This window comes from Triticum aestivum, chromosome 2A, assembly GCF_018294505.1.
Source record: "Triticum aestivum cultivar Chinese Spring chromosome 2A, IWGSC CS RefSeq v2.1, whole genome shotgun sequence".
NCBI classification, from domain to species: Eukaryota; Viridiplantae; Streptophyta; class Magnoliopsida; order Poales; family Poaceae; genus Triticum; species Triticum aestivum.
Window position 1 is genome coordinate 688,591,437 of NC_057797.1, and position 16,987 is coordinate 688,608,423.

General features: G+C 41.7%; 2 protein-coding genes across 3 annotated transcripts; both read left to right on the forward strand.

Annotated features, from left to right (window-relative positions):
* The first annotated feature begins 1,283 nt into the window (after nucleotides 1-1,283).
* Nucleotides 1,284-10,400, forward strand: LOC123190257 (putative DNA ligase 4). The gene is made up of 27 exons (XM_044602868.1): nucleotides 1,284-1,715; nucleotides 2,205-2,296; nucleotides 2,376-2,461; nucleotides 2,562-2,698; nucleotides 2,911-2,985; nucleotides 3,119-3,210; nucleotides 3,317-3,388; nucleotides 3,760-3,839; nucleotides 3,924-3,961; nucleotides 4,056-4,062; nucleotides 4,450-4,605; nucleotides 4,845-4,920; nucleotides 5,023-5,147; nucleotides 5,247-5,281; nucleotides 5,512-5,570; nucleotides 5,869-5,952; nucleotides 6,074-6,160; nucleotides 6,252-6,300; nucleotides 6,446-6,533; nucleotides 6,666-6,869; nucleotides 6,993-7,118; nucleotides 7,205-7,304; nucleotides 7,379-7,484; nucleotides 8,594-8,724; nucleotides 8,809-8,967; nucleotides 9,047-9,202; nucleotides 9,303-10,400. Exons 1-27 carry the CDS (start codon nucleotides 1,380-1,382, stop codon nucleotides 10,249-10,251), a joined length of 3,705 nt encoding a protein of 1,234 aa, XP_044458803.1. The 5' UTR covers nucleotides 1,284-1,379; the 3' UTR covers nucleotides 10,252-10,400.
* A 582-nt stretch (nucleotides 10,401-10,982) lies between these two features.
* On the forward strand, nucleotides 10,983-16,785 carry LOC123190259 (uncharacterized). Of its 2 annotated transcripts, XM_044602870.1 has the most exons (9): nucleotides 10,983-11,255; nucleotides 12,072-12,234; nucleotides 12,397-13,434; nucleotides 13,534-13,622; nucleotides 14,551-14,724; nucleotides 14,801-14,917; nucleotides 15,044-15,223; nucleotides 15,323-15,369; nucleotides 16,209-16,785. In XM_044602870.1, exons 1-9 carry the CDS (start codon nucleotides 11,208-11,210, stop codon nucleotides 16,444-16,446), a joined length of 2,094 nt encoding a protein of 697 aa, XP_044458805.1. In that variant the 5' UTR covers nucleotides 10,983-11,207; the 3' UTR covers nucleotides 16,447-16,785. The 2 variants fall into 2 exon arrangements, with proteins under 2 accessions (XP_044458805.1, XP_044458804.1); XM_044602869.1 differs by having other exon boundaries at nucleotides 12,397-13,622.
* The last annotated feature ends 202 nt before the right edge of the window (nucleotides 16,786-16,987 follow it).

The following is a 16,987-nucleotide window of genomic DNA, read 5'->3' on the forward strand; positions in this document are numbered from 1 at the left end:
ACACCAAAATGTAACCATTCCATTTCTCGGAATTGCTCTTACCGAACTCGAGAACGAAACCAACCCATTCCAGTGGAACGGAACCATGGCGTTGCGTTCCACTTCATTCTCAAATCAAATACATCCTTAGTTGTTCGACCTTTCATGCCTCGCCAAGGTTGTATCTCGGCTACTACAATACAGTAGGCAATCGCTATATGGTCCAACCCTATTTGGGTTCCTAGGAAGCGGGTTTTAGAAGCATGAAAATCAGGTTCTTTTTTTTCATGTGTGTGTTTCTGTGTAAGTTTTCAATGGCTTTTGTATCTAGGCTTCAGTTTTATGTGTTTCTTTACCAGTTTTTAATTTTATGGCCTTCATAATTTTTCAATACATGTCTATGTTACTCATACACATTATCAATTTTCTTTATACATCTGGAACTTTTTTTGATACATCCAGAACATTTTTCCAAATACTGTTTGGCTCACGCTCGCTACACGTGAGCTATAGACGCGCCCTTCGGTCCTTCTACCCAAAATTGAACGACGGCATTCCTCGGAACCCTCTCGAGCTCGTGCGGGAGAGAAAAAATGGTCACACTAAACTTATAAAAGACAAACATGACTTCGTGGGAAAAGGTCTTGTTGTGGTATGGTAGTAAAATTCCTGGATATACGAGGTGCGGACCTATATGTGTTCCGGACAAAATAAGATTTAGAGCCATATATCGGACAATGATGTCCAGATGGGAAAACATGAATAATGTTCATCCATTTGAACATGCAAAGGAAAAGATAAAGTGGGACCATTTTAACTCTAATCACAATGGTATGACCTATGAGCAAGTGTCTACATCCAAGTTGTCAAATGCTATGTTTAGCTGCCTGGCATTTAGAGACCAATCCAGTGTTGGAACTATGCTCAGTCGTCAAATATCCCAAAGTCGTTAGATGCTATGCATAACTACGTACTTGCTAAATAATCCATGTATTTTAATACAATTATCAATAGAAAAATTGTATTATTCTAAGCAAATAACAGACTGCACAAAACGGGGATGCTTTGGACTAGAATCAACAATGTGAAATAAACTAGACACTGAAACACAAAAATCTCTTACTCCTTTTTTTTTGACAATAAAAAATATCTCTCACTCCTTTGTTTCGGGCCTTGTACGGTGACGGACGAAAGCAAAGGTGGGCCAACGAACGAGTGTAGTTTGTCTGTTGGGCCTTGTTGTACACAAAAGTAAACCACGTCATTTCCTCCGAACCCTCTGGAGCTCGTGCGGGAGAAGGAACCAAGGAAAAAAAAACAATATAGCGGCGGCGCAGTTTTGCAGAGAGGCCCCTGGTTCGACCCTCTGCCGTCCCCACCCCGCACCCACGACGCCGGCGATGGCGGCGACGGTGCGGTTCGGGCTCCTGGTGGCGATGTTCCAGGCCATGACGCGGGACCGCACGTCCGCGAAGAAGCGGGGCCGCCTCCGCACGTTCCTCGACCGCGCCTACGGGGCCAGCGGCAGGGACGACTACTTCAGCGCGCTCCGCCTCATCCTCCCGTCCCTCGACCGCGAGCGCGGCTCCTACGGCCTCAAGGAGGCCGCCCTCGCCGCCGCGCTCGTCGAAGCGCTCGGAATCGCCAAGGACTCCCCCGACGCCGTCCGCCTCACCAACTGGCGCCGCGGGGGCGGCGGCCGCAACGCGGGCAACTTCTCCCTCGTCGCCGCCGAGGTACAGTCGGGACCATTTTTTTCCCCACCATTCAGCATTGTCGTTCTCCGTAATCACAGCGTCGCCTCGCCGTTGATGGATTGTTGTATGGGGTTCGATGGATTGTGCCAACTGATTGAATTGTGTAGGGTTTAGCCGTTGAGGATTAGAGGTTGACTTAGGGGTTTGACCTTTCAGCTGTGTGCTTGACATGATGTTCTTCATATGCTTAGCAATGTACCACTGGCTATCGTCAGTGTGTTCTCTGTGATTCGGGTGCACAACTTGTAACGAAAAATGGTCTAATGGCTCGAAAGTAGAAGGCTGGAAGCCTTATTGGTAGTTGTATATGGTGTCATTGGTTTGATACTATAAATGTATAAAGAAACGCCGATTCAATTCAAAATGCATGTGGCTGTATTGATTTATCAAGATGCTGCTTGTTGTAGCAGCTTATCTTGCCTTTTTTTTTTCAGGCCGCTTTTGACATAATTTCCTTTTTCTACTCAGGTGCTGCAGCGGAGGCAAGGAATGACTTCTGGTGGGTTGACAATAAAGGAGGTTAATGACGCACTTGATCGTCTATCTGCAAGTGATACTAGGTAGCTTATGCATCTATTTCCTTCGCATTCGTGTATGACTGAAAGTCAGAAATCAGAAGTTCCTCCTCATTTTATATAGGTCTGAGAAGGCTTCGGTTCTTTCAAGTATGATCAAGAAAACCAATGCCCTTGAAATGAAGTGGCTTCTCATGATCATTATTAAAGGTGAACTTGTTCTACAGACTATTGTTTCTTTATGCTTAATAATTGATGCACATTCCAACAGTACTTCTGAATTTCTTTTGATGTTCCTGTACCATCATAGACTTGAAATTGGGGATCAGTGAGAAGAGCATATTCCATGAATTTCATCCTGACGCTGAGGACTTATTCAATGTCACTTGTGACTTAAAATGGGTCTGTGAAAAGCTTAATGATCGAAGTCAAAGGCATAAACGTCAGGTGATTATGCTGTTGCTTGTACTTTTTTTCTGACACATACTATTCGTGGTTCAACGGTCAAAGTCTTCAAAATGTAGTATTATTTCGTAGCTCTTACCTTTTGCTCTTTTGTCTATGCATGGAGCCATCTTTTGGATGGATAGGTCATTGAATATCTTTCAGGCACACACAATTTTCTCATTACTTCTGTTACTCCTATGTTGTATGATCAGGATATAGAAGTCGGAAAGGCTGTGAGGCCTCAGCTAGCTATGAGAGTCGGTAACGCTTCATCTGCATGGAAGAAGGTATTTCCTTGTTTTTTCTAGCTCCTAGTGTGACACTGCATGTTGTAACTATTGCCAAGGAAATACCCTCTCTGTATTTCTCTTTGGCATCACCTGAATCTGCTTCGTCAAACTGCCACCTCCCTGTCTCCAGCTTCATGGCAAACCAGTGGTTGCTGAGTGCAAATTTGATGGCGATCGTATCCAAATTCACAAGAATGGGGAAGAGATTCATTTCTTCTCACGGTAAATTAAATTGTTCCATATTTACTTGCACATTCTTCTGAAACGTATATGTTTTTGAGTTTACAGAGAGCCTCATCTTGGCCCACTAATGTTTTCTGTATGTCAGGACCTTTCTTGATCATTCTGAATATACATCTGGGATGTCCAAATTTATTAAGGAAAATATCCTGGTTGACAGGTATTGTTTATTATTACTAAGCAGTAGTATCCTCTTTTTTTGGGGGTACTGTAGCATTAATAAGAATGATGCTAGACTTTGCATGAAAGAAGTCCATCTCAGGGCTTAGTCCTATCATAATAAACAAATGGACAAAATCTTTCCAGTGATTATTGGAACATGTAGTCAGTTTGTTGGTCTTATTTGGCTAGTTAGCTAGATAGACAAACCCGAATGTGCTGAGTTATTATGGGATCATCTTGCCCCTTATATTATTTCCTTGACAATATAAGCTCTCTGTGGGAATGATATCAATGTTTTGTGTAGATTATTTCACAATACAACTTGGTCACTCATTCTTAACTCTGATATGAATTCAACTGAATCCTCAGGTGTATTTTGGATGGGGAGATGCTTGTTTGGGATACTGCGCTTAATCGGTTTGCTGAATTTGGCTCAAACCAGGAAATAGGTTTTTAAACTTTCATTGGAATTAGTAATATTTTGCGTGTTCTGTTGAATATTTTACAGTGAACTCAAACTATTTTATTCACAGCAAAGGCTGCTAGTGAGGGGCTGGAGACAAATCGACAGGTTTTATCATTAACTTGTTCACTATAGGTTCATTTTAGATTCACCCTGGTATGGCAGTCCCTATCTAACTGAAATTACCTTTTTCCCCTTGCAGTTGTGCTGTATCCTTCACTTTTAACTGCTTCTTGCATCTTGCTTTCTGTATTGATACCTACTCCCTCTGTTCGGAATTACTTGTCTCGGAAACGGATGTACCTAGAACTAAAATACGTCTAGATACATCCATTTCTGCGACAAGTAATTCCGAACGGAGGGAGTAACTGGCAAATTGGTAATGAAACACCTTTTGGGTTTCAGTGTCCTGAAAACACTAGGACATTTGTTTCTCGCTTGGGTAGATCTATATGCATTTAACACATGACCTGAAATTTATTTTCCTTTGGTTCGCAAATACTTAATTATGAGGAACATTATTTCACCCTTCAGTTTTTCATATCACTTTTTCTTTTCATGCTGGCCATGTTTTGCTTGACGCTAGGAATGTACAGATATTGCTTTTGACATTCTTTATTCTGGAGACACTAGTGTTATCCACCAAAGTTTGTCGGAGCGGCACGAAATTCTGCGGAAGGTTGTCAAACCTTTAAAGGGTCGTCTTGAGATTTTGGTCCCAACAGGTGGTCTAAACACCCATCGCCCCCCAGGTAGCTCCTGAAAGTTATATGCTGTCTCAACTTGACATCTGATTCAAATAAATAAATCTAGATGGCATCTTCAAAAAATTTGCCACAGGGGTGTTAACAGAACTGTCCTTTTGCTTTGACATGTTTTTTTTTATGTTTACAAATTTATTTTCTGCAGTGCATAACGAGCTTGATTTTTTTGCTATATCTTTTTTTTCCTTTCAGTAATATGTAACAGTAGTTATGCTTGCAAATTGTAGATGAACCATGCTGGTCCATTTTTGCTCCCAATATTGAAGACGTTGAGAAATTCTTCAAGGAGACTGTCGAAAACAGGTTTGTTTCCACTTCCTAAACACAAAACAACGTAGCAATCTGTTTGTAACACTAATAACTAAATGTGGTCTCTTGATTTTTCAATCCATTGTTTGTGATTAGAGATGAGGGAATTGTACTAAAGGACCTTGATTCCAAATGGGAACCTGGTGATCGAACTGGAAAGTGGCTTAAACTAAAGCCTGATTATATACATGCTGGTGCTGATCTGGATGTTATTATTATAGGTCAGCATCATCATGCTTACTTGAAGTATTAACAGTAAACTTTTCCACCTGTTGATTGAGTGCAGTGATTGAGTGTATGTCCATTCCTTTATTTTTTAGGTGGATATTATGGATCAGGGCGTCGAGGAGGAGAGGTGTGTACATGTGCTTGTTTTGAATTTCACATACTTCTTTCACTGTTCTGGTTTCAACATTAACACTAGCTGAGGTGCAAAGTTTTGAATGTGTACTCTTGATTCTTACATAACAACTCATGACTTACCAACTGCAATTTTCTTGTAATGCTAAGACTATACTTAAATTATCTTTGTTCTTCCAAGTGGATGCTATGAAGGAATTCTGATCATTCGAAACCGATTTATAGGTTGCACAGTTTTTAGTTGGTCTTGCAGTGTCTTCAGATGATAATAGTCACCCCAAAAGGTAAGCAAACCTTTTCTCCTACAGTAGTTTGTGTACCTTTATATCTACCAATGTGGGGGAAAGTAGGTGGATATATGGTTAAGAGAGGGAATTCGGTTCTCCTAATACTATATTGACGTTCTTAATAGCTAAGTTCTGGTCTCAAAAGGAAAAAAAGCAAGTAAAAAAATTATAGCATTTTGATCATTCAGTTTTTCATGTTCTAATAGTTCTCAGAGTGTTTCTTATGAGTTTTTGATATGGTCAGATTGTCAAAGTTTTTGTTTCCTACCTTTATGTATTTTGCTATCCTTGCAAGATTTCTTTCATTTTGTCGAGTCGGTACTGGTCTCTCCGATGAAGAACTTGCCACTCTAGTCGCGAAACTGAAGCCCCACTTTAGGTATATTGTCTTTGTTTCTGCTTTTGCATTATTATTAGTTTAGTATGCTACATGTTTGAATTTATTTGTTAAGGCACCCCATTTCCGTCTCATGAATGGCTATTTTTTTAATCATCAAAAGTGGAACCCCCAAAAAAACACCCAGATTTTATGAAGTAACAAACAATTCGAAGGAGCGGCCAGATGTTTGGATAGAAAGCCCTGATAAGTAAGCTTTCTTTAATCATTTGGGTTCTTGGCTTCTTACTAGCCAGCCTCAGCTGTAGCAAGCATCTGATCTGCTAAATCACGAATTGCAGGTCAGTCATACTATCTATAACAAGTGATATTCGAACAATTAAATCCGAGGTAATTCATTTTAAAGAATCGAATACTTGTTGTATTGCAGTCTTCAAAAAAGTTATGCTCAAGAAATATTTCTTCTTGTCCAATTTAGCCAATCACTGATTTGCTCTCCAGTTGGTTTTTGACAATTGCTTCCAATATATTGAAGGTTTTTGCTGCCCCATACTGCTTGAGGTTCCCCCGCATTCAACGAGTGAGATATGATAAGCCATGGCACGAGTGCCTTGATGTGCAATGTAATTCTTTTTTGCGCTGTATCAATATCCTCATTTCAATTTGAATATCTCACAGTAAGGCACATTGCTTCTGATGCCATGCATATTGATTATATATCTGAAAGATGAACTCTGGAATATTGATCATTGCAGCATTTGTGGAGATCGTGCACTCAAGTAATGGGTCAATGCACAAGGCAGAAGATGATAAGAGTCTGAAAAATGACAACTTACAGAACCCAAAAATAAACAAAAGGGGGGAGAAGAAGAATGTATCAATCATCCCTTCACATCTTATGAAGACTGACATATCAGGCTTAAAGGGCGAAACCCTGATATTTGCAAACACGATGTTCTGTATCCTTTTTTTTGGCATATATGCCACTACCTACACATTTGTGTAGAAGGTCAAGCAACTATATCTGCATCTTTTTAAAGCACACCATATATTCGGACTGGTACATTCCTTATCATACTTAGATTTTGTCAACACCCCTCCGTCATATAACCTCGACTATTTCCATAAACTGGTTGTGGAGAATGGAGGATCTTTCTCGATGAATCTTAATGACTCTGTTACTCACTGCATAGCAGCGGAGAAGAAAGGTATTCCACTTTTGTTGTGCAGGGCTACTTTTCCTTATCCTGGGTGCTGAGTACATACAGTTTGAGGCTATTTGCTGCACTCTCAGGTATCAAATATCAGGCGGCCATACGCCACGGAAGGATCATTCATTATTCCTGGATCTTGGACTGTTGCAAGCAAAAAATACTTCTTCGTTTGCAACCCAAGTTCGTCCTTTGCTTATATCACATATTCCTCTAATCTTTTTACCCAACATATTCTAATGCATTTTGCTGTGCAGGTATATCCTCTTTCTTGCAGATTTTGCCAGGCACAAATTTCCTGAAGAGATCGACTCGTATGCAGATTTTTACTACTGGGACATCGATGTTTCTGACCTGAAGCAGGTACAGAGCTTATTTTTGTATGCGGCAAATGCTTTATCTCCTTAAACACATGTGACAATTTTTCAAAAATCAAGATGTGTTACGGGGGTCTGAATTAATCATGCTACCAGCTATAGTATGGCTGATAGCATTGTTTATAGAAGAATGACGTAGACAGCAGGCTATAGAAGCTGATGGCATTGTTTATAGAAGAACGACCTAGACACCAGGCACCAATACCATGACAGTTGAACCCCAATGGGTGGGTTCAGGGGCGGAGCCACGTTGGGCTACCAGGGTGCACATGCACCAGGGTCCAACATCTTTTTTCCTTGCAATCAGCCCATAAAAGTTGGTGTGTGCACCCTGGTATTTCATGGGCTCTGCACAATTTGGTGTATGCTCCTTAGCCCATGAGCTGTGCACCTTGGCCTTGTTTGGCCTAGATCTGCCCCTGGGTGGGTTGATGTTCACGCGGCCCCACAAACTGAGTGGTGCTCAGTTCTCTCAGTCAGCTATATAGTAGAAGGTGCACATAGCCACATACTACAGTACACCCTGTAGCTAGCTGGAAGCTACATGGGATTGCTACAGTACATATATGAGCAATTTGCAAACCCCTCAACATGAGCCTTGGGACAGATGAATCTGAAATAGGCTATAGCTTTAGGGATATCTGAAGGCCACATTTATGTACATCCCGTGAATAAAGCCTCAGATAGAGAAAGCACTATTTGATAGTATCTCTTTGCTAGAGAAATCATGTTGCGATATCCCTTTCAGACACATAAATCTTCGACAGATTTCACCAATTTAAATCTCCCTAATAATGGCCATCAAACAACTCACCCAGCGAGCACTGTTAGAGTTTGAATGACAGCACAAACATAATTTTGGATTGTTACTTCGCCATAGATCCACGTATTGTCGCATCCCCTGGCATTGTAATTTTGTTGTTAAAGTGGTTTTATCACATAAAATTCTTAGCTTGTGCTGAGAAGGTTGCTCTGACTAGCAAGTGGCAGGAAAGGTGTTGCTGGCTGTGACTTGAAATATTGTTGCTTTTTGCCCTTTTTATAAGGGCTAGTTTATGGTTATAGTTTCAGTTCTTTCATTGATTCATTGTTCAGATATTCATCAACATGGACAAAGTTACTGTCGATCCAAGCATGGTACACCGGTACAAAAAGAAGTATTATGCAGATGAAAGATTCTGCTTCTTCCAGGGTTGCTGCGTTTACTTGTATCATGCACCTTTAGTGTAAGTCTCATTTACTGCCAAATATCATCTTCCATGTAATGTCAATACTTATTTGTTTCTCCTTTTTTTGTTTTCTTCCTGAAGGAACGAGGACTACAATGTAATATCTGATCTTGCACTAAAGAGGGTGAAGCAGGACCTTACAATGCATGGTGGTCAGTATTGCAGCAGCCTTGCTCCTGCTACCCATTTGGTTATAGTTTCAGTTCTTGAGGTGTACAATTTTGACATATTGTACAAGAGGTGATGATTTAATGCTTTTTTTTGTATATTATGTGAGTGACAGGGAATAGGAACAGTAATGAGTCTATTGTTTATGCAGCTTCTCTCCAGCTGAGAGGCGTTACCTACACGACAAAAGATTGCATGTTGTCAGTAACAAGTGGTTAGAAGATTCAGTGGAGAAACAAATGAAATTGCCTGAAACCGCCTACAACCTTAAACCGGATACATTAGAAGAAATACAAATCGAAAGGAGGTATATGTTGAATGTTCACATTTGAAGGTTCAACGTATCCACCATTTCATCATCTCTGAAAACAACTATTTACCTTTTGATTGTTGATGTTTTATTTCAGTGAGGAAAAGGCCCAGCCCTCTAATGACAAGACTGCTGAAAATGAGGAGGTTGAAATATCTCATGTTAAACATGCAAGGAAAAGGGGCAGGGCGACAAGCAGTAGTTCGAGAACTGTACGGGCTGCTCCTAGGCCAGTCCGAACAACAAGGGCTAGAAGAGGAAATAAGCAGGCAAAAATAGATGATGGTGAACCTGAAGAAGACGGTCCTGGTGAAACAGGTCAAGATGATGAAAAGTCGAACACAGATCCCATCTCCAGGATGGAAGAAGATAGCAGTGACAAGCACCAACGACCACCTCGAGCTGCTCCTAGACCAGTTCGAAGAACAAGTGCTAGAAGAGGAACCCGGCAAGCGAAAATAGACTATCGTGAATCTGACGAAAGCGGCCCTGGTGAAACAGGTGAAGAAGATCAAAAGGTTGGCACAGATGCTGTCGTAAAGATGGAAGAAGATAGCCTGGATGAAAACCAAGGACCGCCTGCAGGGGCCCAGTTCATCACATTGGACGATCGAGAGCCCACAGTCGTCAAACTGAGTGCCGCAGAGGAGAAGACAGGCAGTCCAAAGTTCGAAAGCAAAGGAACTTCCCAAAGAACAGACGCTGGTGAAGGAGAGAGCATGGCAGGTGAGAAGATAGAACAGATGGTTGATCCTCTGCACGCGATGCTCCTCGACATGATACCGTCGCTTAGGGAAGAAGCGAGCAGCGATCCCCCAGCCAAAGTCGAGCATGATCCGCCGCGTGTGAGAAGTTCCATGTCGGATAACAGGGCTCCGGTGCCTGAGACAGGTGGTTCTGCATCCAATCCCGTGGCTCCGGCACCGCCGGCAGGAAGTTCGTCATACAGTGCGGGGGTTCCAGCCCCAGATCCAAATCCCGCGGCTCCCAAGAAGAAAAAGGTGAGCTACAAAGATCTGGCCGACGAGTTTCTGAAAGATTGGTGAGAGTGCTTCGGCTCTGTGGGCTCGGGGTAGCACGTACGCCGTACGTCTTTTTCACCGTTTCCACGGTCCTGTAAATATGACAGATGCTTGTAACCATCAACCTTGTCCGTACCATGGCCCTAGTTATCTCGTGGAGTGAGAGCATAGCAGAGACTGTGAGTTGTGCCTGAAAAAATTGATGCTGGACCAAACTGTGATGGCTTCCAGCACTCGGTGGCCTGCAGTGTGTACCGTAGCCGCGTCGGTAGCCTGGTTCGGCCCTATGGATTGGTTGGTTTTCCGTCAGGCGTCGACGCGTCCATTGCCGATGCCGTCGTGCGCTTCAGCCGGCGGCCAACTACAGAACCGCTTACGCACCAGGACGGCCCGCCTGTCCAGGTCTCAGATGAGGCCTCGTGTAGCGGAAGACGCACGACGCGACACCACGGGCTCACGGTGGGCGTGACGGGTGGTCGGCAGCACTGTGAAAGAAATGCACACGATGTGTGACGGGTGGACCACATTGAAACTTGACGTGCCAACGGCCTCCGTGTCGGCAACACCGGACAGGTCTAGTATTTTTTCTAAAAAAAAGGTCCTCTGGTTGCCGTCCTAGTCGACCCACCGTGAGACAACGAGCCACACTATCCGTGTCACTGACAAGCCGGTCTCCTCGCGCCCCAGCCTCCCAGGAAGGTTGGAGCCAAGCGCAGCCCCCCGTGGCACTCACTGACCGTATGGCCCCCACGGCTAATGCGGCCCCAGTTGCCATTCTATACGCCATGAATATTCGCGAGTAACTGGCGCGTCCCCATCCGAGCTTTTCCTCCTCACCTGTCGTCTCCCTCGACTTCTTTCTTTCCATCCGTCACCCCTCTCTCTGTCTCACTGGTTTTCTCCACTCCCCCAACCTTCATGTCAGCCCCCTTCTCCTTGACCAAAAATCCAGCCCCTTTCCACTTCTGGAGGCGTCGGCGATGGCATTCAAGCAGGTCTTCTGCGCCCTGCGAGAGGTCTTCCCGCAGGTATGGATTGGTCCGGCTGGCTGGCTCCACAAGATTTGTTCATGTTTTTGTTTGGAATACCTCAAGGTCAATTTCTTCTATGTAAATATGTAATAGTCCTATTTAGCAAAAATAAAATAAAAAATGGAGTAATTCATCTAGCTTACACGCGAAGATTCTATTTGGAGAATCTTATTTTCGGTCCTCTGCATTTTGGATTTTCCTGGGCGTGCTCTAGCTCCTACAAGGCACCACCGTATGGGTTGCCGACGAACTGTTTGATGAAATCTATTAATAGGACAATTCAAAAGATCTGTTGATAGACTCCCGGGAGCATTTCAGTGTTTCTTGGAGGGAGGTAAATTTCTGCTTTAGGCCAATAAAGGATAATTTATAATACTATTGAGAGAGAATGCTCTGCTCAGTATGTACAATCATATATGGAAGGGACATCAGTAGTAGGTCTGCACGTGCATAATATAAGTCCAGCCAAGTAATTATAGGGAAATACAGTAAAAAATAGTGACAGAAGATGCAAGGAGCCAACAGCCAAATAAAATGCACAAGTATCAAGTCATTTATGCTGACATTATTCAACCTTTCCAAAAAATAAATATAAAATTCTGACATTCATTGTGCGGCCTTGCTGGATTATGGATTTCCCTGTCAACCAATGCCAAACATGGTTTACTTCATCCTGGAGACTGGATTCATTAACATGAACCACCTCCTACTGTATTTACGCGACCAATTCTAATATATGTGCAACTGTACATCAAGATAAAGAAAACATGGCATATTTAAGGTTATTTTTTCCCCTTTGTATTTGTGTTACAGGTTGATCTTCGAATATTGAAGGCTGTAGCCAGTCAGTATTCCTCTGATGTTGATGCAGCTGTTGGATTTGTTCTTTCCGATGTCATTCCAGCAGTAAGCGAACCTACTGAAACAGTTTTTACACTCCAAGATGTTGATTATGCAGAACACGACCATACTGATTGTAAGTAACTTTGTGCACTGTGTTTTGCACCGTTTTTTTTCATTCCTGTTGTTTGTTTTCATCCATTACATGGAAATACTTGTAGCAATCAAATATGTGCATCTGCTAGTTGTTTATTCAATGGGGCCTTCAGTCTCATGCTTGTTTGTTTCCAAATGTTAGCCAGGAAATCTAACTTGCACTCTGGAGGGATATCATTGGTGGATCTAGGAGCTCGAGAGGATACCAGTGCCCTATTTGGTACGTCAGCTGAGAGCAGTGGCACTGTTGGTGAATGTGATCCGTTTTCAGATTATGATGGACCATTCCAGAGTAAGAACAAAATAGAAAAATGTTCCCAGATCGAGGATAAAGTGGTGATAAATGAAACAAGAATTCCTACAACAGTAATGAACAGCCTTCTTCAGGAGCATTATGCTCTGCTTGGATCGTCATCGACATCTGCAGCGGAGCCACATATGATGGAGTATGAGCAGTCTGATTCAGGAGGATGTAATGATCATTGTGCAGCTGAAAAAGATGAAGTGACTCCAGAGACTGAAATAGGCAACCACAAACACTGTAATGATAATTATGAGCTATCAGATTTGCTTGCCTCTTCTGGGAATATGTTGCCATTATTTAAGGAGAGCCCTTCAGATTGTGCAGTGAAACATGGAGGGCAAGTGCCTCTGAAACTTTCTGATGAGGTAAGTAAACATGATTTCGACAAGTCAGAAGATAACTGTTACTTGGAAACCTTACTTGTGAATTTTCACTCAAAGGAAGACAAACAGACATCAAAGAATTTGCCAAATGCTCCAACTGTCCATACGCTCTCCAACCCAAAGGATAATAATGACTTACAAGTTCTGTTTGAAAACAAAGATAATGCTGGAGAAGAGTTGGGTGCACTCTGTACTGCAGAAAATACCCCCGAGCTCCACAAGTCAGCAAATGATGGCAACTTCTACAATTTATTTGGCGATCTATGCACAGTTGACGAGACAACAAAAGTACCATTGAATTTTACTGAGGAGAAAAATGAGCAGTCTTTTGTTAAGCTAGACAATCAACACAAGCTATTTGACTTATTTGCCTCATCCAAAATCGTAGATAATTCATTACAACCCTTTCAAGAAAAGGGTGGTTCCGAGACAGTTCATAATGAGGAGCTACCTTCAATACATCTCAATTTCAATAATCGCCGAACTTTTACTAGTACGTGCAATTTCGATGGTGATAAGTACTACTCCTTATGCCCGATGGTTGAGCTTGATGCAGATCAGCCTAATGAAGAATGGATGATGCCTGGTGCAGATAAAAGTGAGGGATTTCTTGATAACTCCACTCAGTCATTTCATATCACTGAAATAAACAAGAATATTTCTGATATCACTAAAAGCAAGGTAACTGTTGTACGACTAAGGCTTTCTCCTTAGAAACAATATTTTTAATCCTACTTGTCAATAAACCACTTTAAAAGCTCAGTATGTTTTTTCGTATCTTCTTATTAGTCTCAGGCCAGGTGTTTTTTATATCAGTTTGATTTTAATATATTACCCTTTATCGAAAAAAAACATGCTTATTAGTCTAAAAATACGGTACAAAGCCAAGTCAATGGGATTGCTTTTGATTCAATCCTTACTCTTAATTATGAAATCACAAATTATCAGTTACCTAGTTATGTTTTTGTAAACTGTGAAGTTTAATCTTTTATCAGTCATTGGCATGCATGCAGCCAGTAATTTCTCTTTTTTCTCACTTGAAAGCATTAGGACAATACACTGAAACAAATTGAGAAACATATGTTCTGATTCTCAAAAAAATTGAGAAACATATGGGTCCTGCTTTATGTCCCGATTTGGATGGCGTGCCACTGATAGACTTCTTAGTTTATAGAGTAGTCTTGCTGTGGGTATAATAGCTCTTGGTTGTTATTGGCCAGGATATTTTGGTCTCTTCTTCTTTAGTCGAGATTATTTTTCTTGTTGATGTAATAAACTCTGTAATAAGTGTGGCTGCATGCATCTATGATGCAGAGGCCGGGGTTAAAAAGCTTCCATTATCTTAATAAAATGGGTCCTGCTTGATTGGCACCAAAAATTTCCAAGCCAATGTTTATTGAATTTTTTGCTTTGTTTAAGGCCTGAATTTTCCAGATTAGTCATTGGTAAGCCAAGATTTTGCATGCCAACACTTGCCAAATTATGGTACCGAATTTTGTAATAAAATTTAAACTATTCTGTAATATACATAAGAAAATTTGGTTAAATATACAGAACACAATAGTTTGATCATGAATTTTGTAGAAAGTTCACATAAAGCTCGTTGCAGGAATCATTGAGCTGTTTGTATGAATCAACAATCATGAAAATGAAAGAGGTTGAGCTTCAGGAGGAAAAGTCTCGACTAGCAAAACAAAATGCTGACAAGGCACATCAAAATTTTCTTGCCATGGCAGAGCACTTTAACCAGCTCATTGAGAATTCGAAAGAGTCAAATGATAAGGTACCATGTTCTTAATGCTCTGGTATCTTCATATGTATTGAAAAATGAGGCTTACTATTCATTCATTCATAAATAGCAAGCTCAAGTATTGTGTGGAGAAAATTGTTCGTTGGTGGCTCTAACTCAGGACCTTCAGTCTAAGCTTACCAAATTGGCTGCTCAAAGAAATGAAGCGCTTACAGCTGTTCAGGAGGTAACAACAGCTAAACTTAATTAAGAGCGAAGTGCCAACAGAATAACATTGAACAAGGATGCTGTTATTTTGTGAGTAAGAAATTGATAGTAATGTTTTATGTTCATGCCCAATTCGAGTGCACAGATTAAATTTCAACTAGATGCACGTCTAGCAACTTCGATGGAGGAAGAGGCTGCAGCAATGGAGCAAATTATTCAAGAAGATAAATTAGCTCTATTGTTACGTAAAGAGAAGGAAGCTACAATGGGGAGCATAATGGAGGAGTCAAGAAAGCTCCAAAAGGAAGCCGAAGAGAACATTTTGGTAATAGGCAAAATTTAGTTTGTAGATTTTACTGTTTCTTTCAATTGTTGCTCTTCTTGCATACCTTGTATTAATGGATTCAAAAATTTCTCGTTGCAGCTGAGAGAACAATTGCTGGACCAGGGTCACATCATTGATATCATGCAGTATGTTACACTCTCCCACTAATATAGGCTTACTGCTCATTCATACATGCATTTATTTGACCGGTGTTAGTGTGTATAATTTTAAAATGAGGCTCTGCCATACTATGTCGTGTACATCCTTTTGTTTTGGAGCCTATCTCGATAGGAGGGTGGGTGCACTCCCCAACCACCCAACTCTTCATCCAAAACTTGGGTGACTTGTGTCTTCTTCGTAGTGAAAAATCTTGTTAACAACCTTGCCTTTCCATCTGGTAGCTGACTACCAACCTTTGTTGGACAAAACTGGTAACAAGTTTGTGGCTGTTGAGCGGGATGATCATCAAAGGAGGGTGGCTCGTCATGGTGAAAACGATTCTGCCCGCGATTCCATCCACACCATGATGGCAACAGAGATGCCCAAGTGACTGCTCGAGGCCATCGATAAGTGGTTGCGCAAGTTCTTCTGAACTGATCACCTCGATGCTAATGGTGGCAACTGCTCAGTAGCATGGTACGATGACTGCAGGCCGGTCGAGCTGGGGGGCCTCGGCATCAAGAACCTGTAGAAATTGAGCTTGGTGCTGCATGCGAGATGACACTTTTTTTTAGCATAACAGTGAGGAATTCCCCACTGCAATTTTTATATTGTTAACATAAATCAATACTATATGATTAACAAGTGTCAAACAAAGTAAAAAAAAACAGAGCTAAAAAGGAGAAAATTCGTAACTAGTGAAGATTACTAAGCCATGCTTTCAATTGAGCTGTATACTGTCTTCTAGCTCTTTGGCCAACCATAGTTAGCTCTTGTATTATCGATACAACCTCTGAATATGAATGCCCTTGTTTTACTTTCGTAGGGGAGAAATAGCAAGCATCCAGGCCCGTGTAAGCAAGCTTAAATCAGCCTTGGTGACGACTAGCAGCTCAGCTAATTCTTCCCACAAGAATGACTGCAAGAGTGCGTCAGTTGACACAGACCGGCCCTTGGGGAGCAATGAAAACAGAGATGATCTGCCTCAGAGGAACCATGCTAAGGACCATACGACGTCTTCGGATGATGACGATGACGAATGGGAGGTGCTGGAAGCAAATTAAGCCTAGAGTGATTCAGTTCACTGTTCAAATATGTCTTGGTCAATAAGAGGACATCATTTTGGCTCATCCAAAATTTATGTGCCAAGCAGCAGAATGTACAGCCCCACTAGTGCACACGGCAGATTCATGCACCAAACTGCTACTGTCGGAAGACTGAACCTCCAAACAATTCAGGTGTTTGGCTCTCGTGCTTTGTAAATATGCAGATGTGCCGATGGACATATATCAGTGTTTACTGTTGTAATTAAACTTGGTTGTAATCTATCTATCATGTAAATAAACATGAAGTTATGTGCCTATGTTTGTTCGTAGTCAAGTTTATACATATATATTGGCAAAGAATGTGATTCAAATGTATGCATGTTACCTTTTCCCCGATACAGGGCGCTTTTTATTAACTCACAATGTCGGATCAAGAGAATAAAAACATCATGAGCACACACCCGACATATGATTATGACTAGTAGGCGAAGGCGCAGCGCAACGCCGCGCCCGTGCTTGAGCTGGTTATTGGTTTATTTGGTTGATATTTTTGTTTGAA

Bases quoted from the DNA above. Each gene is read 5' to 3' on its own strand.
- LOC123190257 (XM_044602868.1), top strand. From the start codon at position 1,380: ATGGCGGCGACGGTGCGGTTCGGGCTCCTGGTGGCGATGTTCCAGGCC. The intron at 1,716-2,204 runs GTACAGTCGGGA...TTTTCTACTCAG, and splicing joins TCTCCCTCGTCGCCGCCGAG to GTGCTGCAGCGGAGGCAAGG. The intron at 2,986-3,118 runs GTATTTCCTTGT...CCCTGTCTCCAG, and splicing joins CTTCATCTGCATGGAAGAAG to CTTCATGGCAAACCAGTGGT.
- LOC123190259 (XM_044602869.1), top strand. From the start codon at position 11,208: ATGGCATTCAAGCAGGTCTTCTGCGCCCTGCGAGAGGTCTTCCCGCAG. The intron at 11,256-12,071 runs GTATGGATTGGT...TTTGTGTTACAG, and splicing joins TGCGAGAGGTCTTCCCGCAG to GTTGATCTTCGAATATTGAA. The intron at 15,224-15,322 runs GTAATAGGCAAA...TTCTCGTTGCAG, and splicing joins AAGCCGAAGAGAACATTTTG to CTGAGAGAACAATTGCTGGA.